Here is a 27,375-nt window from a genome sequence, read left to right as displayed (position 1 = left end):
ACCCGGCCGGAGGCTGCGGCGGCGAGCGGAGGGCGGGGCGAGGGGCGGGGCGGGCGCCCATTCGCCGGCGCCTGACAGCTCCCCCGCGGCCCCCGCGCGCCTTAAAGGGGCCGCGCCCCCCCCGAGCCGCACCCGCCGCCTGCGGCGCCGCCCGGTTCCCGGGGCCCGCCGCTCACCCCGCGGCCTCCCGCCGCCGCTCTCCGCCGCCCCCTCCCGCCCCCTCCCGGCCGCTTGCCCTCTCCTGGGCCCCTCCGCCCAGCCCCGGCCCTTTTAAGAGGCCGCGGCGCGGCGCTATAAAGCCCGGCCGGCGGCGGCCGCGGGGACAGCGGGGGCGCGGCACCGGCACCAGCACCATCACCGGCACCAGCGCCACCGCCGCCGCCATGGACTTCAACGTGAAGAAGCTGGCGTCCGACGCGGGCGTCTTCTTCTCCCGAGCCATGCAGGTGGGGGCCGGGCCGGGCCACAGCGCGTCGCTAGGGCAACGGGGGGGCCTGAGGTGGCTGGGGGGGGAGGTCCCTCAGAGCCTGAGGGGGGTCTCTGGGGTCTGAGGGGGGGTCCCAAGATCTGAGAGAGGGTCCCCAGAGTCTGAGGGGAGCCTGGAGGGACTCCCAGGGCCTGAGGGGGGCCTGACAGGAGGGTCCCCAGGGCCTCAGAGGTCCCCAGGGTCTGAGGGGTGCCCCCAGGGCCTGAGAGGGGTCTGAGGGGGGGTCTCAGGGTCTGAGGACGGCCTGAGGGGCGGCCACAGGGTCTGAGAGGGGTCCCAAGGGCCTAAATGGGGGTCCCAAGGCCCCAGCCCTGCCCCTGTGGGGTTCCCCGTCAGCCCTGCATCATCCTCCCCCCTTCCTCCCCTCCTGCCTCCCAGGCACAGAGCATCCCTCACCAGGCCCCGGGATCCTGGGGGGAGGCTCCCCACAAACAAATATTGTGGGTTTAGTGCAGTTCTTTTGCCAACTTGTTTTGGTTTCCAGCTGGAGGAAAGGTGGAAAAGGCGTTTTGGGGGTGGCACTGAGCTGTTGGTTCTGGCTGTGCAGGCTGGCCTGAGCTGCAGCCCCTGAGCGGAGACCTCTGGGTGCTGAGGGCTCGGAGCGGGGCTGGGGAACCCTCAGCAGGAACCCACCTAAATCCCACTGCTGCCGCTTCCCTGGCGTGTCAGGGGAGGCTGCCCAGAGCTTCCTAAAGTTGGTGGTGCAAATGGCCCCAGAGACGCTTCTAACCCCTGCATTGAGAAGTATACAGAGGGTAGTGCTTGCATTGTGAAGGTTGTTATCTTAAAATAAAATCTTGCAAATAGCTGTTGAGCTAACTGTCTAGGCAAGTGGCCAGCCCCATTGAGGAACTGTTCCTTTTCGGTAGGCAGATGTGGTAGAAGCCTTTCACGGGTCACGTTTCGGTCGCGCAGGAGGTCAGGTTGCAGGAGCTCCCAGGACCCTACAAAACGCAGCGCTGTTAGAGGTGGGAAGGAGCAGCTGAGGCTGAGCAGGTAGCGCCTTGCTGGACTACAGCAGCATCAAACCGTCCTTCCCAAACCTGCTAGCAGCAGCTTGCTGGGGCTGCAGTGCTGTCCTCAAACTGTAGACTGAAGAAACTTGGCTACCCGTGAGGAACGAAGCGTGCAGCAGGTGGTGAGATGTGGCTGCCGGCTCCGTCCGCTCCCCAGGCGTAACAGCTGGAAAGGAAAACTGCTCCTGGTCAGGCAGGGGAGGAGAGGAGAGGCAAATCGGAGGTGGTTGGGATCCTGCCTGAGAGCTCCAGTCCAGCTGGTGGCTTCAGGACCGGGCTCCTTTTCTACCCAAGGCGTGGGGGTTGACAAACAAACGGAGCAGCGCTGCCTCGGTCCAACCCGTCTGTGCCACGGAGTCATTCTAGCTCTTTTAGGAATCGCTCTCCTGTAAACAGATACCATCTCCTGTAATCGTGCCAGTGAGTCATGTGTTATGAAAAGAGAAATATTAACTACAGGTGCAAAATAAGGAGCAGATGGAAGGCTTAAAGATGCTGTTCTCATGCAAATGACCTTGGTGGCAGAAGAAAGGCAGAAATGCTGCAAAGAAATCGCATGTTTAGAAGCCTCATTGTACGTCTCTAAGTGTTTTTTAGCTTCAAGGCGTAGGAAGGAGACAGGCATGGGAACAGTGTCTGCACGCCGGTTCTAGAGCAAGGAGGCGTTTATAAATAGTGGCTTCTGCCTGCTACACCTACTCCAAATCATCTTGGATGCGACCATTCGTGTGCCTAATTAAGGTAGTAATTACTTGAAACAAAATGGTCACTAGCATTCGCGGACAGCACGCGTCTGTTTGTGCAAGCCGGGGAGCCGGGAAGGAGACGCATCGCCAGGGCAGAGCCCCACCTCCTGAAATGCAATCCCGAGGAGAAGTAGGTCCATTTGGGGCTGTCCCACAGAGCCCTCATCCAGCACGGGCGAGCATCGCCCTGTCACCACCAGGAGCCAGAGATGACAGCTGAGGTCTGCTGCCGGCAGCAGGGGTGGGTTTGTAGCAGTCTCTTTGCACAGCAGATCTTCCAGGGGAGGAGTACGACCTGGCTGGAATAAGCTCCGTTTTCTGTAGCACCAGGGATGCTTTCTTCAGCTCCAGGCATTTAACAAAGCGATGCTTTACTGGAACTGCAGCGACTGGAAGATAAATGGACTGGCCATTATGTGCTGTGCTGCTCAGACAGCATTAGCTATTACTGTCTGGGCGGAGACGTCTGGCCAACACACGAGAGCTAACTGGTACTGAAAGAAGGGCTGTAGCACTGCTCAGCCTGTTTGAAACCTGTCAAGTACAGCCTGAGGTGGGCACTGTCTGAAGAGCAGGCAGGATTTTAGGCCTAGGCTTAACCTGGCTCCTGACAAAACTCAAACCATCACCACCTTTACGTGGCTTTTTGTAGCTCAGGCACCAGTTTGCTGCTCTCCGACCTGAGGAGCAAGCTGCCTACCCGAGCTGGGAGCTTGCAGGGCTTGTGTGCTCCTGGGTGGGCAAGCCTGTACCCACTGCCAGCAGGAGAGGCACAGCCATGACAGAGAAGCAGTGCAGTAATTCTCCGAGGCTGTATATGCAGTAAGTACCTTAACGTGGCTCCCTGACGAGGCACTGTCCCGTGGGCTTTATGGCACCTCTTATGCTCCCAGAAAACACTCTTCAAAAAAGCAAAGCAGAAGATAAAGCAGAGGGAGGTGGTGGTCAGATCTGCTGCCCTGGGAGTGGGAAATGGGCTGGAAATATCCTACAGATAACGGCTGCGTGGCTGAAGAGCTTGTGTAGGATTCAGCAGCCCAGCCGAGGGTGTGCCGCACTGACACTGGCTCCGTGAATCACAGCCATCTAGCTGGCGTCCTCAGGGGGATGCAGTTAGGTCCCTAACAGCTCTGGTTCCTGCAGACAGACTCCAAACAGGTCATTCTCTTTGTTTTCACTGAAGGAGAATACGACCTTTGTTCACCTGCACCTTCCAGTTACCAGCAAGTGAGCTCGATCCCAAACCTCCGCAGAGAAAGCGATGATAGCAGCTCCAGCCTCCCTACAGGAACCGGCGTCTCCCCCTCCAAAGTAACGCTCTGGGTGCCTCTGTTCCAGCCAGGCTGCGAGCCAGGCTCTCTCAGGGACGTCTGGAAATAATTGTGGGTATCTGTCTCCTGTCAGTTCTGATGGAAACTTGCTCTGGGCAAAATTGCCCGAGCGCGAGTAGAGCTTTTGGGTGCGTATCCCACTGCTAATGTAGTTACCAGTGGCAGCTATAGGTTGACTTGTTCTGTCCTGAAGCTCCTGAGGCAAGGCAGACTTCCCCATCTCTCCAAATCTGGTGATAAAATAGACCTGTCCCCTCTGCTTGCTGCCCGTGCTGGGGTTAATGCCTTGCCTACTGGACACCTTCACATTCAAGACAACAGGAGGTGACTTAAAGAAAGGGTTTGAAGGCAAGAGGTACAGGCCAGATCCTGTTTCTGTTTGAAACACGTCTGTGAATCCACAAGGGCAAGATTTTTTTACTTTCCTGAATGCTTTGCTCCTGAGTTAACAAAGCCGTCCTGCTAATGGCTTCCTTCTGTCCTCTAACACAATTTTACTTGGCTCGCAGCCTGGCTTCCCTGACTCCTGGTGACCAAACACTTGAAGCATACGCTGTATCTGGTCCAAAGCCGTTGAGATCCAGGTAGTTTTTAGATGCTGACTAAGTGGCAGTGGCTTCTTCCCTAATGCAGCCCTGTACAGGGGCTGAATCTGACTCTGCTGTGCCTCTGAGCACCGAAAGAGCAATGTTCCAACAGCCTGGCCGTTAGGAAGCTGTTAGGAGGCTTCAGAAAGTCCAGCGCCCCAAACCTACTGGCAGATGCAGCAGACAACGTCTGGTTTAAGGTCCTTGGCCTTGGTTTGATCCTTGTGACAGCAGGGTAATTGTATTCCACTGTAGATGCCTCAGAAATAACGTCCAGCTGGAAAAGCTGAGGAACCTGCAAGTGGTACAAGGGCCTGATCTCTGCCACTAGATCCTCTGAGAGGGGGCTGCAGCCCCCCGTTAGGGCTTCCAGCCTGGGCCTGCTGGAGGGGAGAGGCGTGGAGAGATCACACGAGCCTGGAAGAGATGCAAGGCAGTCAGGCTGCTCTGTGTGAAACAGATGTGGAAGCAGTGGGACTTATTCCCCTTGGCTTAGAGGGGAGGAAGGCGGTCATGCTTTCAGCAAAGAAAACAATGTGTGTGATATTTTAAACCCTAACCTTGGTGGCCTCAGGTTGCTGGGCTGCAGGCACAGCCTGTCTGATACCGTAGCTGTAGTGCAGAGGGACATGTCCAGCTCCGCTCTGCTCTCACCCTCCTGGCTTCCCAGCAGTGCCTTTAACAACTCGTGTGGGGAAAGAGCAGCTTTCCCCCAAGCTGTAAACGCTGGCAGCTGCCCTGACTGCAGCCCAGCACAGCTGTGGGTTTTGCAATCTGTGCCTGTTGCCCGAGTGTTGCTCTCCTGCTCCGTCAGCCTGCCTGTCCGCTTGGTCCCTGAGAATGCATCCAGCATTCCTGCTGGCCAGCCAAGCCTCCCAGAGGAAACCCAACCTTTGGCTGAATTATTGATGCCCTGGAACGCAGCGTGACTCTCCTCTTCCTGGAGAGTGCGAGTGGCACTCGGCAAAAGGCTGCCCTGCATTATTAATCGCTTCATCAGCTTCCCTGCACAAAACCGGGGCTGGCGCTCAACTGGGTCAGCTTCAGGGACCGGCAGGAGCCTCTCCGCACCATGACCCAGCACGTGGCTCCAGGATGTGCCTCCTGAGCTGGTTCGGGGCAGGGCTGGTTCTCCAACCAGCAGCTTCTAGGAGACACCTGGGAGTAGTTCTGTGGCAGCAGGACCGAGGAGCTCGAGGCTCTCCCCTGGCATTGTGCTGGCACAGGCTCTGCCTGCCCCGACTCTCCTGGGTGGATGTGCACCAAACCACACGTCAGCTCGGTACAAGCAAACAAGGTTCCCACCTGTAGGGTCTGGAGTATTTGGAGCTGCAAGAACTGCCGATGCTGCTGGTCTGGGAGCAGCAAGACACAAAATATTTTTAATCTGGCTTTCTACAGTCAGGAGGAGTGACTGCACGGCGAGCCTGTTTGTTCCCCTGCATCTCTCAGCCTCACAGTGGAGTCTTATTTCTGTCCAGTGGGAAGGAAAAATGCAATCAAATTTCTGAAAGTGTTATGAAAACAAATTCCTAGCAACAGAAATCCTTTAAGTGTGGAGAGACAGAACGGGGGGAGTTCTGCTCGAGCAGCTAGACTTCACAAGCTGCTGTTCTTCCACCCAGCTTCCCCCTGGGGACACAGACTTAGGCAACCAGCTACGAGAATCAGCTGAGACCTGTTGCCACCTGAAAGCTCAGACCTCCACTGGCACCAGCCACGAGAGAGAGCCAGCTCACAGGATAAGGCAGTGTAACTTACCTCTAATCCCCTTTGCTGGCTGTGTGGTCATGAGAAGCTTCATCTAATCCTGCTGGGAGACATGGTCAGCTCGCCCCTGCACCTGATGGCAGGTTCCCAGAGACATGGCGCAGACGAGCGAGGTCTCTGATCCCCTGAAAGTCACATTAAGAGAGAGGTGAGCTGGGTCAGCGTCTCCCCACGCGAGTCCAGGGTTGCCAGCCTGCACAGACGAGGAGGTAGAAGCGTGCTGCAGGAGGAGGACGGAGGAGCCCCTGCAGCAACGTGCTACCGACACCCCGAGGCTGTGCCCTGCTCTGAACCCTGCAGCGTGGCCAACATCGAGGTGGGTGAGGGAGGCACTGAGGGAATTAAGTGGGAATGGAGCAACAGCCTCCCTGCACGGGAGCTGCAGCCTCCCGTGCCCTTGCACCCACTCCATGACATTCAGGCTCTGCTTTGCTGCTCCAAAATAAAGCCTGAATAGGAGATTGTTTTGTGACCTGCCCCGCTGGAGCTGCGGGCTGTGACTCACATTCCTGCCCATCCTCCCCTCCTGGCACAGCCCAGGCTTGCAGTGACCATGACGTGTCCTCAACCCTCTTGCAGGACAACCAGCTTTGGTGACCGAGTCCTGGCCCAGCGCTCTGCGAGTGACCATGTTCCCAGGGCACCGGGAGGAGGGCTGCCCTACAGAAAACAGCAGCAAAGTACAGTGCTTGTGAATATCACAAAGCTCCCCAGAGCTAAGTGATTCAAGAGCCTGCCTACAGCCCTGTGGAGGGTTTCAGCAGCGATCTGGCTCTGCAGCAATGCTGTGAGAAGCTGACTAAAATCAGCTGCTAAGAAATTGGGTTTAAGCTTGACAGCTCCAGGGCAGATGCTGGTGCAGGATGTCAAAACTGCAGGAAGAAGAGCTGGACTTGAAAGTGAGCTGAGTTCTCAAAAAGCTGCCTGGGAAAAGGGGGGCGAGGGAGACTGCTACGCTTGCATCAGAGAGTCTTGGCTTATTTAGGAAAGCTCTTAAACAGATGACTCGAGCGTCAGTGCCAAATACCTGGGAAGCCCCAGTTTGCTGCATGGCAGTGACTCAGCCCAGCCTGGTAGAGTCTGAAAACAGCCCAGGGCTTCCCACAGTGACAGAGGAAAAGATGCTTCAGCTGCTTGCTTGTGTCCGATAGCTGTGCGTGCCCCCCAGGGACGATGGGGGGCAGAAATCAGGTACAAGGCAAACCAAACCCCTCACTTCGATCACCCCTTAACCGCTGGCTCCAGCCTGAATCTTACCCAACAGGTCACGGTGTAACCATACCTGCAGGGCTCGCGTATCTCGGACATCTAGCAGCCTCTGCACGTGGCCGATAACGCGACTCCCGAGCGCTTGTGTGCCTGCCCCACGCGCTGCTCCTGGCCTGCTCTGTCTCCCTTTGTCCCTGGCACTGTGCTGGGTGCGCACACGGCTAGGGGTAGGCTTTAATCTCCTGGCACCCGGCTGTGCTAGGTGTTGCGCAGTGCCACATCCTGATAGCTGAACAGGGGCACCAGAAGCCAACAACAAGGACTAAAAGGACAAACGCAACCTCTGTAGGGCCCCAAGGGGCATGGCTGTCTAAAGGGTTCTTTTGGTATGATCCAATGAGGTGCTGGCTCCATCAACAGCAGGAAACTGAGCTTAAAACATACTGAAGCTGGCCAGCTTCCTGAGAAGAATGAATGAAGAATGGGGAGTAGGAAGAGGGGGAATAGGCTCTTCTCCCAGAAATCTCCCAAGGAACCAACGGGGTGTCCAGGCCACCTGATGCTGCCCCTCCAGGCTGTCAGATATCACTGCCCCATATGCAAACGCCGAGGAGTTGCACAGCCTGCTTTTCTCTGCTGCTAATTTCAAACTTACAAGAAGCAGGGCGGGAGGGAGAGTCCATTGCCAGCACAAACCTGAGTGCGCAGAGAGGTCCGACACCATCGTATTTCTCTCAAGACCCTGTGTCAGAGGCTGTCCAGCCACCACGTGTCCTAGAGGAAAACTTGAACTGCCACTTGCTGGAGGCGTTTCCATCTAAAAGATGAGTTTGAGCCTCCTTAAACCGCAGGGGCTCGGTCAGCAGCTTGCTACCAGCAAAGCAGGAGGTGAGCTCGGATGCTGTGCAGGGCACACACAAGCCCTGTGGTAAGACAGGTAGTGTGTGTGCTTGTCTAAAGAGATGGGAAGTCAGACTTGTGCGGTGACGGTGGCATTTCTGATCCCAGTGGGTTTGCAGGACGTAGAATTGCTTAGGAGGGGGTAAAAGGAGACAGCCCGTTGCCTCATCTGGAGGATATCTGTTGCCACATGCATATTTAAATAGATTCCTCACAACTACAGAATTTTTTACCATACTATTTGCCTTAATAAAAGTTTCTTATTCTGGAACACCTCTCAAACCTGGCCTCTATTTTTAGCTCAATGTTTGTTCTACTCTTCGGTAAAAAATTGCCTTCTTCCCCTGAAAGATGCCTGGTAACAAAGAAAGACACTCTGAAGGCTTTTATCTTAATTTTAAGATAATTGCATGAGACAGAAGCAGCCTCTCCAGCTCTTAATAGCTCTGTAGCACATCATGATTTTGCTTCAGTAGAACTGAACTTCTAATGACTACCTCCTTTCTGCAGTTTACAGAAGAAAAGTTGGGCCAGGCTGAGAAGACCGAATTAGATGCCCACTTTGAAAACCTCCTGGCCAGGGCAGACTCAACTAAGAACTGGACAGAGAAGATCTTGCGCCAGACTGAGGTTCTGCTACAGCCAAACCCCAGTAAGTCCAAATCATAACGCTTGAAGGACAAACATCGCTCGTATCTCGGCGTTAAGACGTGCCCTCTGGCAGAAAGCCCTGTTTGTCGGGGCTGGATGAAGTGCGTCTTTGCGGGGCCCGTCCTTCATTCCCTTGTGGCTGAAGGGTGACCGGCGGCTGCCCTGCACAGCCTGGCCGTGCTCCTGAGGACGGGGAAGGAAGGGAAGGTGGCCAGAGGGAGGGGACGTCTTCTCCCAGTGCTGCTGTTTGCTAACCAGTGCCTGACTGAGGACTGCAGGCGGTGGGCCACTGTGAATGCCAGTTCCACGGGCCCCTCCTTCACCTTCCTTCCTGTAACCGCTGGTGGCATCCTTGTTCCAGGTGCCAGAGTAGAAGAATTCCTCTACGAGAAACTCGACCGCAAGGTGCCCTCCCGGGTCACCAACGGGGAGCTGCTGGCGCAGTACATGACAGAGGCAGCCAATGACTTTGGACCGGGGACACCTTACGGTAAGCCAGCCTGGCTGAGCCCTGGGCATCGTCCCCCCCAAGAGGGTACCCCCACTGCCCTTCTGGTTAAGACACCCACAGCACGCCTCTTGCAGCAGGGTGCCTTGCTTCACCCATGGCAATCCAAGCTGATGCCAGAGAAGGGTCTGCTCTATAGCACAGGAGCAAATAGGCCACCTGGAGGAGGAAGGCAGTCTTGCTCTGCAGCAAAGCATCCTCCGCGTTGTTGGGGAGAAGGGACAGGGGTCTCCCCAGCCCTTACGCGGTCCTCAAGTCTGGCAGAGCAAGAGAGGAAGCAAAGACATACCGATCCAGGGTAGCCAGTGGAACTGGTTACGGGATGCAGAAACTATTGTGTTATTTCCATGGCTTTCTAAGTTACCCTGAACAATGGGTTGCACTGAACAGCTTTAGCTTTGTCAAGTTTGAGAATTATTTTTTTTGTCTAAAGTGGTATCTGGTTGTAGTTTCTGTAGGCTGTGAATAGAACTGTCCTTTAAATGTGGCTTGCAATTAGAAGGGAAAAAAATCATTTCTCCAGCAAGAGAACAAGAAAACAGCTTTGGGAAGGCTGGTGCTTGGTTACAAGCTCCAATAGGCCCCTTCCTTATCACGCAGTGCATCTTTCTGCTCATAAATCCTAGTGGTTCCCCCTTCCTAGGGGAATTTAGGGCTCCTTTAAGCAGCAGACCCACACAGAAGCACTGCTTGAACTTCCAACTGCCCTTGCTTCTGCCATAAGCTTTGTTACTGCTCACCAAATCGATAGTTGTTCAATAGCGAGTCCTGTTGCAGGCAGAACAGCTGTAACTGCACCTATAGGCAGCACTGCCTCAACTGGAGCCTAATCAACTCATTTTTTTCTGCTCTGGTGCTTTTCAATTTGCTGCTCTGTTCCTGTGCCTCTGTTTTATGAGACAAAGATCATACTGCCCAAGCAGGTGCAGCAGTAAAAGAACATCAGTGGAATAAGTGCCTCAGCAGCCAGATAAAATCAAAGCTGCATTGGGAGTGGTTGAGAAGAGGCCGGAAGCTAAAGGCAGACTGATGTTAGGACTGAAGCTGGTGCGGTACGGGCACGGTCACCTTGTCCAGGCATGGTACAACCGTGCCTCCTGCTCCCCAAAACTGGAGCCTGGTAGCACTGGGGGAGTTGGCTTAAGCCAACACAAGGTTTATTGGTTTCTCCTGGAGTTGAAGGCTCCCATCATTGCAGGGAAGACCTTGATAAAAGTTGGAGAGACTCAAAGGCGCTTAGGTGCAGCAGAACGGGACTTCATCCACTCTGCCTCCATCAACTTCCTGACCCCACTGCGCAACTTCCTGGAGGGGGACTGGCGAACCATATCTGTAAGTATGGTGGCAGGGAAGGGACGCTCATCACCTCACCGGGGAGGAGGGGGGCGGGGGGAAGTGGAGACAGTGCTGGAAGAATGCATCCTCCTTCCCTATGAGAAAGGATGAGCCCACATCTCTCCCCTTGGAGGACACAAGGAAAGGGAAATGCCAGCCCTAGATCTGCTCGGGGCTCCCTGTGCTGCAGGGAAGGATTGCTATTTGATGTGGGCGAGGGCGGTACCTCCTTCCCTGACCCCTGCAGCTTAGTGGGCACTGCAAGCCCACAGTCCCCTGTCTCCAGCAGGTCACCCTATATCCCTAGCAGCCATGCCCCGAACTCCTGGCAGCAGGATGGACACGGCAACTGCTTTTCTCACAGGCACTTTTTGCTTAGGAAATAGATTTGATTCCCAGATGACCCCTTGGCCCTTTCCCTCCCCAACAGCTCCTAAACAGCCTGCTCTTACCCCTTTTCTGTCTCTTCCAGAAAGAACGGAGGATCCTGCAGAACTGCCGCCTGGATCTGGACGCCTGCAAAGCCAGGCTGAAGAAAGCCAAAGCTGCCGAGGCAAAAGCAGCGGTAACTTTCTCCTTCATTCTCCTCTGTCCTTCTGACCCCAGGGTTTGGCTCACATGAGCAATGCCACAAGCTCTCTGGATAAAAATCAGGCTGCCCTACTACCTCCTGGCTCTGGCAGGCATGGGTGGGAGGATTCCTTATCTGGTGTGCAAGGGAACTGGGAGCAGGAGCCATGTGCCTGTTCCTTAGATGCCCTCCCATGGGAGAGTCGTTGAAACAAACAGTTCTGAGCCGCCAGAGTCTGGAAACTCACACTTACCACGCTCCTGCCTCCTGACTGACAGTGGTTCCTGGCTGTTCAGTTACTAGCTGGGTGATTTGTGCTGGTAACTACGAGGCTGTGTCTTCTGAGGACTTGCTAAATCTCCCTGGGGATCTGGAAGCAAGTCAAGAGAGAGCTGAGCTGGAAGGTGTACAAGAGGAAAGCACGCTGGGGCACTGCAGGACTCCCAGGATTTCAGGCTAGTTGTCATTTGGCCAACTCTGTCTTTCCCAGGTAGAAATGCTGGGGGAGCTTGTAAGGGGTGGCGAGGGTCAGGCTGGCCACCAAGAGGTCCCTCCTGCAGCCTCCCTGTTCACTTAGTTTGCAGTGCTGTCTGGTTACCTGCTGCCTTGCCCTCTCGCTTTGGAGGATTCACGGCTGGTAAACTAGCAGAGCTCCCGGGTCAGCACAGAAGGGGCAGGCAAGTCAACCGGTGTCCCTGTCCCCAGGCCTGAGCAACGGGGATGTGGGACAAACTCCGCAAAGTGCTCTCTGAGGCTGAGACCTGCCAGCTCAGGAACGTTTCCCAGGCCTCAGGTACCTCTTAGAGCTGCCCCGGGCAGAGGCAGGGTAGCAGGAGGCAGAGGGGACATAGCTGGGCACCGGTGGGCTCCCTGAAGGCCTTGTTGAAGCAGGTTGCCATCCTGTACTGCTCTGGCTGTGGCAGGAGGAGTCAACAAGTTCTGCTTCTAGCCTGGGGCCAGGATCTCAACTACCAAAACCACACTATCAGAACGAGCAGGAATCCTTGTCACGCTCTGGGATACCGGCCTCGGAGACCTGCCACGAGCCTGACTTGCAGCCATCTGTTTGGCTGGGCCTTAGGCCTGGCAGCTCCCTGGGTGGCCAGCTCCCGGGTGTTTTCCCTTCTCTCCGAACCTATGTTCGTGCCATATGGAGAAGCTGTGCTAAGCTCAGAGGCCTCCACCAGCAGGTCTGACAGCACTCAGGCCTCTGTGGGAAATTCTAAACAAAGCTTTGGGTGAACAAAGGCAATAGCTACCCTTTAAAAAAAAAAAAGCCTCCTCTCATCAGTCAGGTCACCCAGACCCACTGAGGGTAACTTTAGGAATCCCCAGTTACCCTCCTGAAGGGGATGGTGCCCCTGCTCCCAGTGGAAGCAGCAACCATTGCTTTATCTTAGGCTTAAGTCAGAGCAGGAATTCAGACAGCTTGTGTGCTTCCTCCCTTCCTACCCTCTTCCTCCTCAACTTGCTTCCAACATGAAGTGATCCCAAGGGCTCTCAGCTGCTAACAGACCCTTGGGTGAGGGACTTCCCTGTAGCTGGAAAAGCAAAACCTGGTCTCCCACTGGAACTGCAGTGCTGGAGTGCTCCAGGTAGGATGCAGAGCCAGCCTAAAGGCTTCCAAGCCATGCCTGAGTAGCTCTGCTTCTTTGAAACAGATCACCACAACAGAAAAGCAACCTCAGCTGCTTTTTTGAGCACCCAGCTTAGCTTAAAGGTGAGGTCCCTGGCCTCAGGCCTCAAGGTGCCTCGCTGACTACCAGGGGACAAGGCACAAGTGGAAGCTCCCAGCACGGAGGGGTGGGCTGCTGCCTCGGCACCAGACGTGTTAACTCATGATTAGCCCACGGTGTTCCCTGCAGTGTGCCTGGAGTCCTGTGTTCGTACTTCTCCATCCGAGCTGGCCTCAAATAGCGCACCTCTCCCAGCTCACCTCTCTCTTGCTGCTCCTCTCCTTTGAGTGCAAACCTGTGTTCCCACAGCTTCTGTCTCGTGACTGACCCTCCAAGAATGCTGCTGCCCAGACCCGTGAGCTGCTGTTCGATTGTCTGGGCTTGTGCATTTCCCTCTGATTTTGTGCTTTGTCCTTCCTGTTGATGCTGTTTTGCTTACTAACCTTTTTGTTTTGTTTCTTTGTAATTTGCTCAGTGTGAGGGAGATGTGAGTATTGACTGTGCTAACGGTGCTGTGATTTTTCTTTAACACCTCTCATTGTCTCTTTCCCATTTTAAATGAAAGTTCATATCTCCCTCGTCCATCAGGACTGGCCCTGCAGCACGTACTGGTCAGGGCCGTGGCTGCCAGGGGAAGCTGCCCCGGAAAGCTGGGAGCATTTGTCAGCTGCCTGCAGCCCCTCTGGAGCATGCACCCAGTTCCGTCAACACTGCTTGCAAGCAGCGCTCAAGGGGCTCACGTAAAGACCCCCTCAGGCTCCTCTGGCCCCAGGCAGGAGGAGGTTGGGCTGGGTGGTGAGTCCCTCCCTGGAAGGGAGGCAGTCCGGAGACAATGACAGGCAGGTTGACCTGGTTGTGGTGCTGTGCTGCCCTTCAGGCTCAGGGCTCTGCCCATTTTCACCATTGCAAGAGTGGAAGAGGGAGGGAGGGAGGAAGGGAGGGGGTCTTTTCGACCACTGCTTGCAAATACAACTTGCCCATGCACAGGAGCGCAAGAGCAGCTTGCCTCCTTCATCCCATGTGCTTTGTCTAGTTTTGGGACTCACCGGAGACCAAGGAATGGGAGGAGAGGTTTCTTAAGTTGCTTTTGATTTAAAACTAAAAAGTATTGTCAAATATCTCCTCTCCCCATGGGGAGGAGCCCAGCCTAGCCACTGTACTAGCCTCAAATTTCACTGGTGCATTCCTCTCCCTGTACTCAGGTTTGACTTGTAGTAGGAATCACTCCTCCTTATTCTGTCCTCCTGCTGTTCCCAAAACTCCTAGACAGTTTAAAAATCTCTTCTTGCTGGGACCACCCGACTGCACTTCCACCCACCGGTCACTCATTCCAGCAGGCTGCTCAGGGCTGCTGTGGCTCCCAGCAAATGGGGTCAGCTGGTATAAGTAGATCTGGGTGAGCCGCAGAGAGATTAACCTGGGAGAGGAAACGCAGGGCCCGAGAGGATTAGAGACCTGTCGGGGTTACAGCTGGGTTGTGCGCCAGCCTTGCACCCCAACCCACTGCAAAATAAAGGCTGAGCGGGACCAAGTGCGATGTGTCCTGATGTGAGCTAGCAGGTTGGCTTCTCTCTCTGGGGGATGCTACAGCCAGGGGCCGGTCTAGGAAGAGCTGAGAGGAGTGTTACACCATGGTTAGCGAGCCCCCACTGTGCGTGGGGATGGAGCCCTTGCATTCCCAACAAAGAAAACCTCTGGAGTACTTAAGTCTTCCTGTCCCAGGGCAGGGGTTTAGCTGTCAAGAAGCTGGCTTGGAGGTTTTCTGACCTCTAGGCTGAAAACTTGCACACTGCCTTTGGTGGCAGCAAGGCCTCGGGCTAGATCTGCTTTGATCTTGCCGTGCCCATCGCTGAAAAGAGCAGATCTGAGCCTGCGAGGTAGAAACCCGCTGAGAGGCTTGTTGAGAGTGAGAACAAGTAGATGGCTCTCGTTAAAAGGCACTGTGCAGAGTATGCTCTGAAAGTAATCACACCCACCACAAGGGCAAGGCCCTGTACAGGGACATTTTAGGACTGTAGGAGGGCAGCAAGGGAAAAGAAAGTCCTGCCCTCTGGACTGGGCCAACATGAGAAGAGCAACCTGCTGGCTGCAAGGCAATGGGAAACACATTCGGGATGGTGCTGTCTCATCACCGCTCTGACTGGCTGCCGTAGGAGCAGACACCTGTAAGTACAGGCAGAGTTTCTACCAGCAGAAACACCTGCTGTTAAGTACCAGGTGTGACCGCATGAGCCGGTCCCCCTCCTCTCACTCTGTTTCCCACCTGGGGAGAGTTTCCAAGCACCACTGCCCCGACTGCTGGGAGACTTCCCTCCTGCAACCCTGGGAATTTGAGCTAAGTTCCCAGAACCAAGAGGAAAAAAACAACAGCCCCTTCTTCCTCCTGTTGCCCAAGTGACTCCTGTCGACTCCTCTGCGTGACTTGTACATGAAACTCTATTCCCCTACTAGGCTGTGCCTGACTTTCAGGAGACTAGACCTCGTAATTACATTCTCTCCGCCAGCGCATCAGCGGTAAGATTGCTTCCTCCTAGATGTTGCCTCTCCAACCTCTTCCTGCCCCACTCTTCACCTGACAAACTTAGACCTAGTGCTGTGCTGTTTTCAACATTTTAATGTGACATGGGATGCCTGGAGCTTCTCTGACTCGATGTAAGGATGCAGGTCACCTTTTGAGGGGGCACTGGCAGGGTCTGGCAGTTTGGCTGCTTGGTTTCCTTCACAGTTTCTCTCCCGGTCTGTTCCCACTTTTTTAGTGGGAATCTTCTGACAGCATTTCTATTGCTAGTGGAGCAATTGAAAGGAAAAAAACCTCACAGGTTAGCCTTTCTGGATGGTCCCAACCATATACTGGCAACATCACATGTTGTTACCTGCTCAGTACTGTGGCTTCAATGCTCAGAGGCTTTCTAGCCAGTCAAGAAAAGCAAAGGTGGAGGAGTCTGCCACCCGTGGTGTCAGTAACCCTGACATACAGGCTTGTCTGTTCTGCAAATAGAGGTCCTTTCTTTTTGGCTTCCACTTGGGGCCCGCCCTCCTGCTGGCAGCTGTTGGTGGCTGTTACCCAGGCACGTGCTGGGGGTGGATGAATGGCCCGTCGCATCTCTGCTGTGTGGTTGTGGTCAAACAATTGACTTTCTGTGCTGTGTTCATGGCTCCCCATTGCACAATGTCGCATTTCTCGTTAAAATGTTGAAAACTGACCATCTCGCTTCCTAAACAGCGTTCAGAACAACACTGATGCCTGTTAGCAGAGTAATCTGGTACTGGAAGGGCTGGGGAGGGGGGCTGTAGATATGAAAACGTAGTAGGCTGGGCCTACGAGCAAACCAAAATGTCTCAGCAGCAAGTTGGATGTGGTTAATGGGCAACCCGTCCCGTTTGGAGAAAGGTTTGGGCTGCCAGCATCAGTGTTAGTTCCCAGGGGTATCTGTCCTGACCTTCTTGAGAGCGATGCTGGGATCAGAAATAGCTCTGCACGAAAGCTAGAGAACTGCCTCAACAGGCAGCTGGCTGGGCGAGGAAACTCCTCAGGAGGAAGCTGATGCTGACAGTGCTGCAGCAAGTGCTGCTTCCGTCTCTCCTAGCACATGAGGAGCAGCCAGGGGCTTCTCTGCTGGGAAGGTCTGTTCCAAGGACAGCGCAGGAATTGTAATGGACTAAAACTGAGCTCTGGGAGAATCAGAGGAGAGAAACTGTGCTCTCCTTGCCTTCAAACAACTCTGACTAGACTGGGATATCCTGAATGTCCCCTGAAGGTCTCTAAAGCAGACCTGAAGGCACTTTCATATCATGTACTGGCATCTGGAAGAGTGCCCAGGTGCTCAGCTCAACACATCTAGTCATCATCTAACTGCAAGCTGACCAAGTGCAGTAACATGACCAGGGAAACAGATTCGAGTTTTTGCTAGCTAGCCTGCAGGTACCGACCCTGGCACATCCATGCCTAGTCATCGATCCCTCTTCAGAGATCTGCTAGGGAGGCTCTGACCGCAAGGACGATGGCACGGGCCAGTGAAGCCAGGCTCCAGGAGACAGACTTGCTCCAGGTAAGCAGCCAGCACTGACCTTTTCCCATTCGATGGCTGCACAGGAGCACCTGTGGCAAGCACTGCCCCTGCCAGCAGTGCTCCTTATGGCTTCCAAAACACCTCTGAGAGGCTGCAGCTGGGGGCTGAGTGCTGCCTGACCTCAGCCTGCAGGGGCAGGATGACTTCAGCAGCAGTTGGCATCTCTAACTCGCAGAACAAGGGCTAAGCCTGGGCTGCTCCCCAGCTCAGTGCAGGCAGCACTGCCCTGCACCCAGCCCTCTAATCCCAGCATTCTTCCCAAGGGGTCAGGCGCTGCAGCGAGCTAAGAGCATCTCATGCTGTTGCTCTGCTTTTCCTCCAGGCCAGAGGCCTTTGTGCCACTTCCCTGTCAGTACACAGGCTGCAGAGCAGCTGCTGCTGCTAACCTTGCTTTTAAGCTGTTCTCTTCTGGGGGAGGGCTTGCTTATGCCCAGGTAACAGCTTGCTCTTGCAGGTGAGCAAACAGGTCAGCTCTTTCCTGGACCGCATATCCTTAGCAGGGCCTGCTGAACTCTGATTTTGGTTCTAAACTCACATTGTTGTTGTTTTGGACAGGTGGGTAACATGGTGCTTCTGTTTGTCCCCTTCTGTAACAGGGGGCTTAGCCGGAATTACAAACAGCAGGAGACAAGCCCCTTGACTCAGCCCAGTTTTGTTTAAGTTGGAAGCTGAGGAGCTATTTCTCCTCTCTCCCACACTGACCTTTTGTTGTTGTGTAAGGTATACGTGGGCTGTGTAAGCCTAAATATCCCTTTCCCTCAAAGCCTGCCACTTGCCATGCTCTGTCTTCCCAGGAATGATTCCAAGAAAAACATATTGAGTACCTTAAAGAAGGTTCCTCTGGCTTGAGCTGTGGTGGAGGAAGACAAATACAGCTCATGGCCCTCTTTTCTGCCCCCTGCAAGGTCTGGAGTGTTTCTGACTAAAGCTGCGTGGTGCCTTCACCCAAGGCCAGATCTGGGCAAAGCTAGACTGCCCCAGAGCACCCCAGGGTCACAGCTGGAGGTTGTGCCAGAAAGGCTGACAGAAGAGAAACAAATCTGGCTCTAAGTTCAGTGGATAGTACAGAGATCAGCTGGGCCCAAAACGATTTAAGTACTGTCTACACAATCTGTGTAGGAAGTCCTGGGCCAGACCAAAAGCTTCCCCTCTTGCCCCTGTAGCAAGTCTTGCTCCAAAAAGGCCAGGCTGGTCTGACAGAGGCTGTGAGCCAGGGCGGCACTCCAGGCCAGTTCCTGCAAGGATTTTCCCTTCTCCTGGGGTGGGAGCTCTCAGAATGAGCAAGGGCAGGGGCCTGTGTCCTCAGACACTGATGGCATCACCCAGGCCTTTTCTGGGCCAGCCCGTGACTCACGATAATAAGACATCTGTCTGAGGGTCAGAGAAAACGCCCGGCCCCGCTACACTGCGTGCTGCAACAGGGACAGCCTGCGGTCAGGGAAGCGGCTGCCCTAACCCTGCCCGAACAGGGGAGAGGAGCCGGCTGGGTACTCACCAGGCGGGAGCTGAACCGCAGGCCAGGCAGCAGAAACCAAAACAGGGTCAGCTGCTCCAGCAGCCGGTGCTCCTTATATCAGCTGCCGAGGCTGTCCTGCACCTGGCACCGCACACCTGGGGGCAGTGGGTGACCGATCCCCAGCACAGCTGAGCGGGGAGGTGCTGGGCCCAAGCAGCCCCAAAACACCGGGACACCCAGCACATCGTCCAGAAACGGTGGCTCCCGGGTGCTGTCAGTGCAGGGTCAGCAGTGCTGGCTGTCTGCCGAGGAAAGGCCGGGCCGAGGACCTCTGGGAAGGACCAATGTGTTTTTCTGCCTCTTCCCTCCCTTCCCCATCGCTGCGCATGACTCCCGTCGCTTGTTTCGTGTCCTGGAGCCAGATCCCAGCAAGCAGCTGGCGGCGCTGTGCCCTGGGGGGATGCTGAAAGGAGAGGGGAGGCCTGGGGGGAGCGTGGCCGAGGAGCTGCCCACTCCCCTCTGCGGGGCCAGGGGAAAGCGGCCAGGGAGGAGGGTGGGAAGGAGCAGCTTCACGTTGTGCCTGGCTCAAAGGCAGCACCCAGCCATTGCTCGCCTGCTAGGAGCTGCAGGCTGCCTGGATTACGAGCCCATCAACCTGAGCTCTCTTGACCGGTGGGTGAGGAACGCTGGCCTCTGGCTTAGGCTCTCAGCACTTCCCAGGACCTTATTTGTGGGCTCAAGCAGCACAGCAGCCTCCCAGCACTCCTAAAAGAAGGGCTGTCCTTCAACACCCTGCTCTGCAAGCTTCAGCCAGGTAATCCACGCGCTCAGAGGACCCTGCTGCTTCATCTTTTCCTTCCTGGAGCCCACTGAACGTGGTCACCACAAAAGCCCTGGCAGGGATTGGAGCTGGGCTGCTGGCTGTGGTGGCACAGCCTTGCTCACCCGCTGTGAAACCGAGCTCGAGGGTGCGGGATGGAGGGGAAGGGGCACCAGCCTGACAGCTGCTGCTGGGTGAAGGGCTAGCTCGTCCCCGGAGCCGGCCTGCTGCGTCCGCGGAGCGTCCTTGCCCGTTGGTGTTAATGCCGAGTGCTTCTCGACGTCTCCAACACTGATCTCCTTTCCTGTTGCTCTGTGGCCCCCACAGCTTTGGAGCGACGAGGTGGAAAAAGTAAGTACCCGGCTGCAATCGTGCTCCAACCTCTCCGGGCGTGTTGGCGGCGGGGAGCTGCCGGCTCCGTCCCTCCCGTGTGTGCGCACACGAGGGAAAGGGGCGCGACTGCTGTCAGCCCCAGCCCCGATGCTGTAGCTGCGTGGCTCGATGTGATGCCGACAGCGGTTTGGGAAGGGGAGACCCAGCCCCAGGGGCCAGTCGGCCACACCGAGCATGAACGGCTTCCCGGGCAAACCGGGCGTGTGGGATGGGACAGAGGCAGCGCTGAGAGCCCGGCACTGGTGTCACGGGAGCAGAGGTGATGTGCTGCGACGTGGTTCAGCTCTGCTCCTGGGGGGAGGGCCCTGCCTGCTCCACCTCTGCATGTGCCTTGCGTTGGCTTCTGGCAGCCCCTTACCGCTTGTTCTGGGGTCCGAGCAGGAGCGCTGAGCAGAGCTGGCGCAAGGACCAAGGGTCCTCACGAACAGCCCCTGCTGATGGAGGGCACGGCTCTGTCCGGAGGGCCGGGTGGGAGGTCTGGAGCCTGTCGTGGAGCCGCTCCGGGTGAGCTGCACTTACCCTCCTGAGTGGATGCAAGGAGGCCAAGCCCCAGATCCTGCTCCTTTTCTGGGCTCCCCAAGGGGAGCTGACTCCTCCAGGCGGGTGGGTGGAGGGCTGCCAGCAGGCTAGGGAGCAGGGTGAGCTCTGTGTGGGGCTTCCAGAGGCACCTTCTGGGATCCCGTTGCCTTTCATCCCGCAAATACCCCCAGCGGATGTTAGCCTGAGCTGCAAGGTGGTAGAATGGCACGCTCCTGCATGCTGTGCATGATGGCATCCTACTGCTGCCTCACTCAAGGCATCAGCAGAGCAGACCGGCTGGTTTTACTTATTCTGTCCCTCGAACGAATGAACTGACTGCAGTCAGCTGTAGGCACGTAAGGCTCTGTTCCTCCAGTCTTGGTTGGATAGACCCCAGTGTCGCTGGTGTTGGCCACAAGTTCCAGATAGCTCTGCTGCGACTGAGGGCTCTGCTCTGCTCACTGGAGCAAAAATCTTGGTGCTTAGTAGGGCATTGCACTGATATTTCCTGGTGTATATCCCCCTCTCCTCCTTTAAATAATCCCTTCTATTCAGGGGATGCAAAGAAATAGATCAGTTGTAGCTTAAAATAGACGAATCTGATTAAAGGCCAGTGGAAGCATCTCTTTGTCGCAGCTTGTCTGTACCCCGGTGCTGGTAACGCTAGGCCAGGCGTGCTGGTGCACAGCAGCTCCCCCAGCTCGCCCTGCCGAGCAGGCTGGCTGTCCTCCGGGGACGCTGCTCAGAAACACCAGCAGCACGGCCTCTGTTGGAGACGATCAGCCTGTCTGAGCAGCCCTCTGGGGGCAATTCCAGGCGTGCCACTCCTGCGCCAGACTGATGGGGCATCGCCAAAGCAGCCGAAGGACCTCTGTCCCCAACCCGGTGCCGTCCAGGGACCACCGCACCGAGGCAGGCAGCCCTTGGGCTGCAACATCGCCCTGGGGAAGGGGAAAGGGGCACAAAACCCTTACTCCTCTCCTTTTAAGCTGTAGCTAAATGGATGCCAGTCTTCTGTGCTGCTGATCGCAGCAAAGCCCAAGAGGGAACTGGCACAGTCTGCTTGGTGCTAAGGAGCGATGCGCGCTACGGGACAGACCTGCCTGTTTGTTGCTCCTTTCCCCGTGGCAGTGGGGAGGGGAGAGCAGGCACCGGCACATCAGACAGCTCCGGTGCTGCTGGAGCTTGGTGAGCTTCAGGTTTTCCCACCCGACTGATTCTGTGATGCATCTGGGCTTTCTGGTACTGCAAAAGTGCCAGAGTGGAAATCTGCTGTTTGCTGCTGGGGAAAGAGATGTTCTGTCTGCCCGGTAAAAAGGTTTTTGGGTGTCAGTCTGTCTTCAGATTCCCAGTGTCGGGTGCACAGCTGCCTTCTAACGCCCATTGTCAAATTCCTCCCAGCTCAAAATAAGCAACAAGCCTCAAAGGAGAGCTCAGGCAGAAGCCGTACTGGGATGTCCACCTCAAGGGCAGCGCAGTTAGGAACAGCAGTGAGGTGAATGCTCCCTGGCCTCAGCCTTGGTTCTGTGGGGATAAAAAGGAGACTGGCAACAGTCGCTCGTCTTGAGAAAAACTGAAGGAGGCTGCCACGTTCTCCGAGCTTGCATGCATAGGAGAAGGTGTTAACAGAGCTCCACCGCTGCATTTCGGAGCAGACTCAGACAGTGCTGGCAGTGGGAACTGTCCTGCTGCCAGTGACACCTTTGCAGGGGACAGACACTGACGTGCAGCTTTGGCTGCCCAGTTCTTGGAGTCCTCCAACTGGCAACAGAAGCGGGGGGTAGCACAGGCCTGGCTTCCTGCCTATCTCAGGACTAACAAAACCTCTCCAACTTCACGTTTGAGTCTTGCGGGAGCAGGAGCATGCTGGCTTGATGTATCAGTCTTGGGCTGCCATTCCGTGAGCTGCAGTGATCAAACGTAGGATCAAGCAGGAATACAGGTCGAATACAGCCAGAGCCCTCTGGGATCCCAGCCCAGGGTGTCCTGTGCCTACTGCTCAGTGTCAGAGGTACACGTGGATCCCACCGAGCACCCTAGTCTCAGTGCCAAAAGGGAGGGGGATGGAGGATGGAGGATGAGGAGGGTGTTGCCTCTTCCTGGAAAAGGCAGAATAGGGGGTCCGTGCCTTGGCTGCCTTGAACACCCTGTCCCGTTTTGCAGGCAGAACACGAGCTGCGGCTCACTCAGACCGAGTTCGATCGACAGGCAGAGGTGACACGGCTCCTGCTGGAGGGGATCAGCAGCACCCACGTGAGTCTGCCTGGGTACCTGGGGAGGGGGCTGAGAGGCACCCTTGGGCCTCTGCAGCAATCCCAAACATGGCGAATGAGCGTACTCTACTCAGCCATGTCTTAAATACGGGGCTGCACATGGCTGCTCCCCTTGGGGCAGGAGCTGCAGGAAGAGGGCTCTGTGCTCCGGCACCCAAACTCACTCATGGTCCCTCCCACGCAGGTGAATCACCTTCGCTGCCTCCATGAGTTCGTGGAGTCCCAGACCAACTACTACGCTCAGTGTTACCAGTACATGCTGGACCTGCAGAAGCAGCTGGGCAGGTGAGACCAGAGGCTGCTTTCACCTCCCCAGGGGTTGCTGGCTCATCCCGTTACTAGTTCAGGCCTCCTTCCTCTGGGAGAGAAGCTTACACCCCCACTCAAGCTGCGACAGCTTCTGAACGGCGACCAGTCCTGGTGGCAGCATTTAGAGTGGGCTTTGCCATTAGATTCGTCTGGGCTTCATGCATTCATCTCAAAGCATGGCCAAGAGCCTGAACATCCTTCCTCAAGATCAGTTAAGTCACGCTGGATACAAATTCCTGTTGCCAAGCGACAGGCTGAGGGTCTCAGCCGCAGCAGTAACCGAACCTGAGCTGCTGGCTGCACATCCTGGGTGCGGGTAGGGCTCTTCTGGTACCTGCTACAACGGCACGGGGGGCTGACCCCGGAGGGGCCTCTGCATGGTAACTCACCACTCCTCTTTCGTTCTTTTCCATGCTTGCAGCTCCAAAGGAGAAATGTAAGTATCATGTGCAGGACTTGCTCTAAGCGCTCTACACCACAGCCAAACTGCATGCAGGCTTGCTCCAAAGGCCAGAGCTACGCTCCCCTAGCACAGGGGCAGATAACCACAGATAAACAAGACCTAGCTTCATTACTTTCTCTATCTGGAGAGCCCAGAGAGCCGGGGAGCCTCCAGTTGTGGTATCTAGTTTAACAGCAACAATGAGTCTCCCAGTCCTGAAGAACGAGCAGGCTAAACAACACGTGAGAGCAGGGCGAGGATACAGCAGTGCAGAGACCAAAGTAACACCTGCCCAGCCCCCTGTGGTGCCACCCGACAGTCCCATCCCCTGCACGTCAGGTAGCAGTCCTGTAACAGGACGCTGGAAGAAAAGCAAGCAAACAGCTGTTGGATAGGCTCAGCACCTGAGTACTAAGTGCATTTCCCCACTTGAAGGGCAGCATGGATACGTTAGTGTTAGCTGGAACTCTGCAGCATCATCCCTGCAGTGCAGCCACTGAAGGAAAGAACTTTCTTGGCTCCTCACACGAGAGACTAACTGAACTCTGCTTTTTTCTCCTGCGTAAGATTTTCAGGCACCTTTGTAGGGAACGCAGAATCCACATCTCCTCCCCCAGCTGCTACCTCTCCGCCAGCTGTCGGTGCTGCCACTCTCCCTGCTGTGCCTACCATCCCGGTTGTACCCACAATTGTCGGGGTGCCCAATACCGTGGCAGAGAGCGTACTGAACCCCAATGAAGTCAAGCCTCCTGCCAGCGGGACACGGAAGGCCAGAGTCCTGTATGATTACGAAGCAGCTGACAGCAGTGAGCTGGCACTTCTTGCAGATGAGGTTGGTGGCTCTTCTTTGCATCGAATGTTGCTGTTAAGTGTCCAGCAGCAGCCTGCGGGCAAGTCAGCAGCCTCTTGGTTACTTTGCCTGCCCCTAAAAACCCCATTTTGTGGAACTGATAATAGAATCTTTTCCTTAACCGTAGTATCTTTTGCAGTGAGTTTGCGCTCAGGGCCATTTGCTGTTTAAGACTTGTACAGCCTGTTGTACCAGCTAACAAAACACCCCAACATTTGATATCTTCACTGAGACCCTCAAACCTAGCTAGCTTATGGGATAAGCTACTGCCTGGAGACCTGGTCTAATCCTGCTGAGAACAAAGGAAATTCAGCAAGCTGCAAACGGTTTTGGTGACTAGACAATTTTTGTATCCAGAAAGGATGATGACAGAGCAATATCAAGCCACCCGGTATGCAAAAATACTTTAAGTCAATTTGGAGAATGAAAAGGCAGCAGGGACATCAGTGGGCAATAGATCTTCTGTTAGAGCTGCAAATAGTTCCAGGAAGGCTCCAGGGGAAAAGTGCAGATGCCTGCTAAATAAACTTTAGGAATTAACTTACTGTTCTTTTCGGTACACATCTGACTGAACTTCATGGCTCTGCGTGCAGAAGCAGGTCCTGTTTAACGCTGTCTTCTCTCCCCAGATGATCACTGTGTACAGCCTGCCAGGCATGGACCCAGACTGGCTCATAGGGGAAAGAGGGAACCAGAAGGGGAAAGTTCCTGTCACTTACTTGGAACTGTTAAGTTAAATGTCTCCAGGAAGAAGAATGTACAAGCGGAATGCACCCCTCATCTCCTGGCACTTCTAATGCGGATTTCTTCATCAGAGCCCATTGCTCTCGTCAGGGCTGACACACATTGCTAATACGGGAATTGTGGGAAAGAAGCGGTAAAACTATGAGAGGTTTTGGGAAAGGGCTAATGGCACCTGAGACTGAATTCATTAACTACCAGTGCAGCCTGCTTTGAGGTTAGTCTTGTCGGCGCAAGATTCCTTGATTACTTTTTCTATCCTGCCCTAGTCTTGTTTATCACAGTGGCTTTCCCAGGGCCAGCAAACTGTCTCCTTCAGCAGCTGCTCATGGAGTTTAAGTTAATTTCCCTTGTGTTTGGTGTGGGTTAGTGCCTGTCTGCCCCTCCCACCCTCTCTGTTCTTCAGCAGTAGAATTGCCTGAGTCAAACCATCAAGCGCTCCGCTGGGGAAGCGTCCCACACGATCCCTCTGAGATAGTCTAGCTGTTAAGGCAAGAAAGCTGAATTTAAGAATTAAGAGCTGGTTAAACCCAGCTGGGATAACAGTAATGCAAGGCTTTCTAAGAGCCATGCTTACTGCAGCGGTGCCTGATGGCTTCCATCTAGAACTGTCCTGTGAAGCTGGAAGGAAATCCCATGGTCGAGACCAACCTAATAACATAGAGCCTGTATGTCAAAAAATCAAACCTCAGTACAAGGGACCATGCATCTTGCTTGCGTTTCCTCCAAGAAACTGCTCTTGGACTGCAAAGAGTTTACAAGCCTTTTTACAAGCTTTGCTCCCTGTGTTAATTGTCCAGGCTTTTCTTACAGTGCATCTGTTCCAGGCATGTTTTAGCCTGACCTTATTTTCACTGATCACTGATTTAACTAATACTTTCCCCTCCCGTCTCAGCAGTGAACAGACTTGGTGCATCCTAGTACAGGAACGAGCAGTCCCACTTGCTGTTATCTCCAACAAGCCATTCTTGGCCATATACACATCTAAACAATTCAGGCTGCCCTTGGTGTGTGTGGTTTAGCTCAAAGGGAGCGGTCAGGTATGTGTGCGTTTTAATCCTATAATGCTCTTTTTAGCTAGAGCTCCACTGAAGGACTGCTGTTGCTGTGTAACTAGTTTCCCACTCAAGCTGGATTGAAGAGAAATTCACCGGCACCAAGCTCTCTGTTCACTCCCTTCCCTTTGGTATGTCAGAACTACCCTTGCTTGTTTATTGATCTTTTGCACTTTCCCCCACTGGTATTGTGACCACTCTAATGTAACAGGGCACTGAGCGCCTGTGTATGTAGGGCTCATGGTTTTCTGCACTTATTTGCCAATAAACAAACTGCCTGACCTCCTGCCTCGGTGTCTGGTGTGGGGTCAGGGCTGCTCCAGCCGTGTGACTGCAGCTCGTAGGCACAAGCAGCGCTGTCCCAGGGGCAGAGGGATGCAGGGCGGGGGGGAGCTGTGCCACGCTGTTATCCTAGTCCTGGAAGCTGGGTGTAAAAGCAAAGCAAAGCTCCTAATCCTTCCTGAAACCCTCAACGTGCCTTAAGCTTGTTAATGTCTTTCCCTCCCTTTCCAGATGACACATCCGAGTTGTACTACAGATTCATGAGTTTTAAGAAACAACAGCTCCTCCTTAACCTGAAGCAAAAACAGAGCAGCAGTGTGACTTCAGCTGCTGAGAGACTGCAAACGCTATTCTAACTCTAACAGCCCTTTTTGTTGTTATGGAAACTAGATCGGCTGCTAGTTTAAAATCCTAAAGCCTTGTCCCTAGCCCCCAGCTTGGAAAGGAGGGATGGAAGGAACTCCTGGGAAAAGAAGCTGTTAAAATGCTCTGTAATGTAGCAATAGCTCCGGTTTTTACAACTAACAATCTCAAATGGAGTTAATAGAAAATCAACTTCTGCTGCCGTTTCAGTGAGCTTTACCATAGCAATGATTAGCTTCTGCAGATCTGTACCTGCCCCTTCCCCTCCGACTGTGTGTACCTCTCCCCCAGTACGGTGGCATCCCTGTTACCCCTCTCCTTGATACGTTACAGAAAGAGAAATAACAGCTTTAGCAAAACCAGCAGCGGCGCTTAATGATGCAGAAAATGTTGTCTCTTCCCTCAGAACAGCCAGGAGGTCTGCCCAGCACCAGCACTCCTTTCCCCCAGCGGTAGAGAAAGCAAAAGAAATCTAGTGCTGCTTCTGAGGGGTTTGGCAGTAACAGGCTTAACAGCCCTGAATATTACTGAGCTTGTTTAGGGATACTGAATTCTGGCTCTGCTTCCTGTCCCCACATTTCTATCTTCTCTGTAAAGTTCACCTTCCCATCTCTGTGTCTGCACTCACAGCTCCCCTGTGGCACAAAGTGTTACCCGTTACACATAACCCCAGTCACACGCAGCACCTGCTGAGCACGGCCATCCAAACACAATCAGACTACTGCCACAGCACGCCCCTCCCTGTCAAAGCAGCTCACCTGAGTTTTGGGGAGGTAATCAAGCCCCTCTCCCTTCTAAGACCACTTTACTCCAGCCAGTTAGTTCAAATCTCTCCAAAGCCTCCAGGGCGAGTAAAACTAGATCAAACAAGTGTGACAGAATTTCACCATCACTTAAAAGCTTACAAGGAAAATAGAACAACCCTCAAAGCAACATCATCCAATTTTCTCACCCTGGTCTCTTAAAACCATCAAAATTAAAAAGGTTCTGACTGGTGAAGCACTCAAGTGTCTCT

At 54.7% G+C, this 27,375-nt stretch overlaps 1 protein-coding gene and 1 long non-coding RNA gene across 5 annotated transcripts; one reads left to right on the top strand and one right to left on the bottom strand.

Annotated features, from left to right (window-relative positions):
* The first annotated feature begins 133 nt into the window (after window positions 1-133).
* On the top strand, window positions 134-25,997 carry SH3GLB2 (SH3 domain containing GRB2 like, endophilin B2). 4 transcript variants are annotated; one of them, XM_083807934.1, is made up of 12 exons: window positions 134-446; window positions 8,557-8,698; window positions 9,059-9,187; window positions 10,404-10,537; window positions 11,013-11,105; window positions 15,239-15,301; window positions 19,461-19,484; window positions 22,209-22,298; window positions 22,503-22,603; window positions 23,049-23,063; window positions 23,637-23,901; window positions 24,549-25,997. In XM_083807934.1, exons 1-12 carry the CDS (start codon window positions 384-386, stop codon window positions 24,654-24,656), a joined length of 1,227 nt encoding a protein of 408 aa, XP_083664060.1. In that variant the 5' UTR covers window positions 134-383; the 3' UTR covers window positions 24,657-25,997. The 4 variants fall into 4 exon arrangements, with proteins under 4 accessions (XP_083664060.1, XP_083664061.1, XP_083664062.1 ...); XM_083807935.1 differs by lacking the exon at window positions 23,049-23,063; XM_083807936.1 differs by lacking the exons at window positions 15,239-15,301; window positions 19,461-19,484.
* LOC310885092 lies at window positions 5,528-8,550 on the bottom strand. Its single transcript, XR_014574554.1, has 2 exons — window positions 5,929-8,550; window positions 5,528-5,640 (listed from the first exon to the last, which is right to left on the bottom strand). It is a non-coding gene; the product is annotated as an uncharacterized lncRNA (long non-coding RNA).
* Window positions 25,998-27,375: the final 1,378 nt, after the last annotated feature.

The sequence above is a fragment of the Anser anser genome, assembly GCF_964211835.1.
Source record: "Anser anser genome assembly, chromosome: 21".
NCBI classification, from domain to species: domain Eukaryota; kingdom Metazoa; phylum Chordata; class Aves; order Anseriformes; family Anatidae; genus Anser; species Anser anser.
This window is presented reverse-complemented; position numbering and strand designations above follow the sequence as displayed.

Excerpts from the sequence above, each read along its gene's own strand:
- SH3GLB2 (XM_083807934.1), top strand. The coding sequence starts at position 384 with ATGGACTTCAACGTGAAGAAGCTGGCGTCCGACGCGGGCGTCTTCTTC. Across the intron at positions 11,106-15,238 it reads CTGCCGAGGCAAAAGCAGCG|GCTGTGCCTGACTTTCAGGA; the intron begins GTAACTTTCTCC and ends TTCCCCTACTAG. Across the intron at positions 15,302-19,460 it reads TCTCCGCCAGCGCATCAGCG|CTTTGGAGCGACGAGGTGGA; the intron begins GTAAGATTGCTT and ends TGGCCCCCACAG.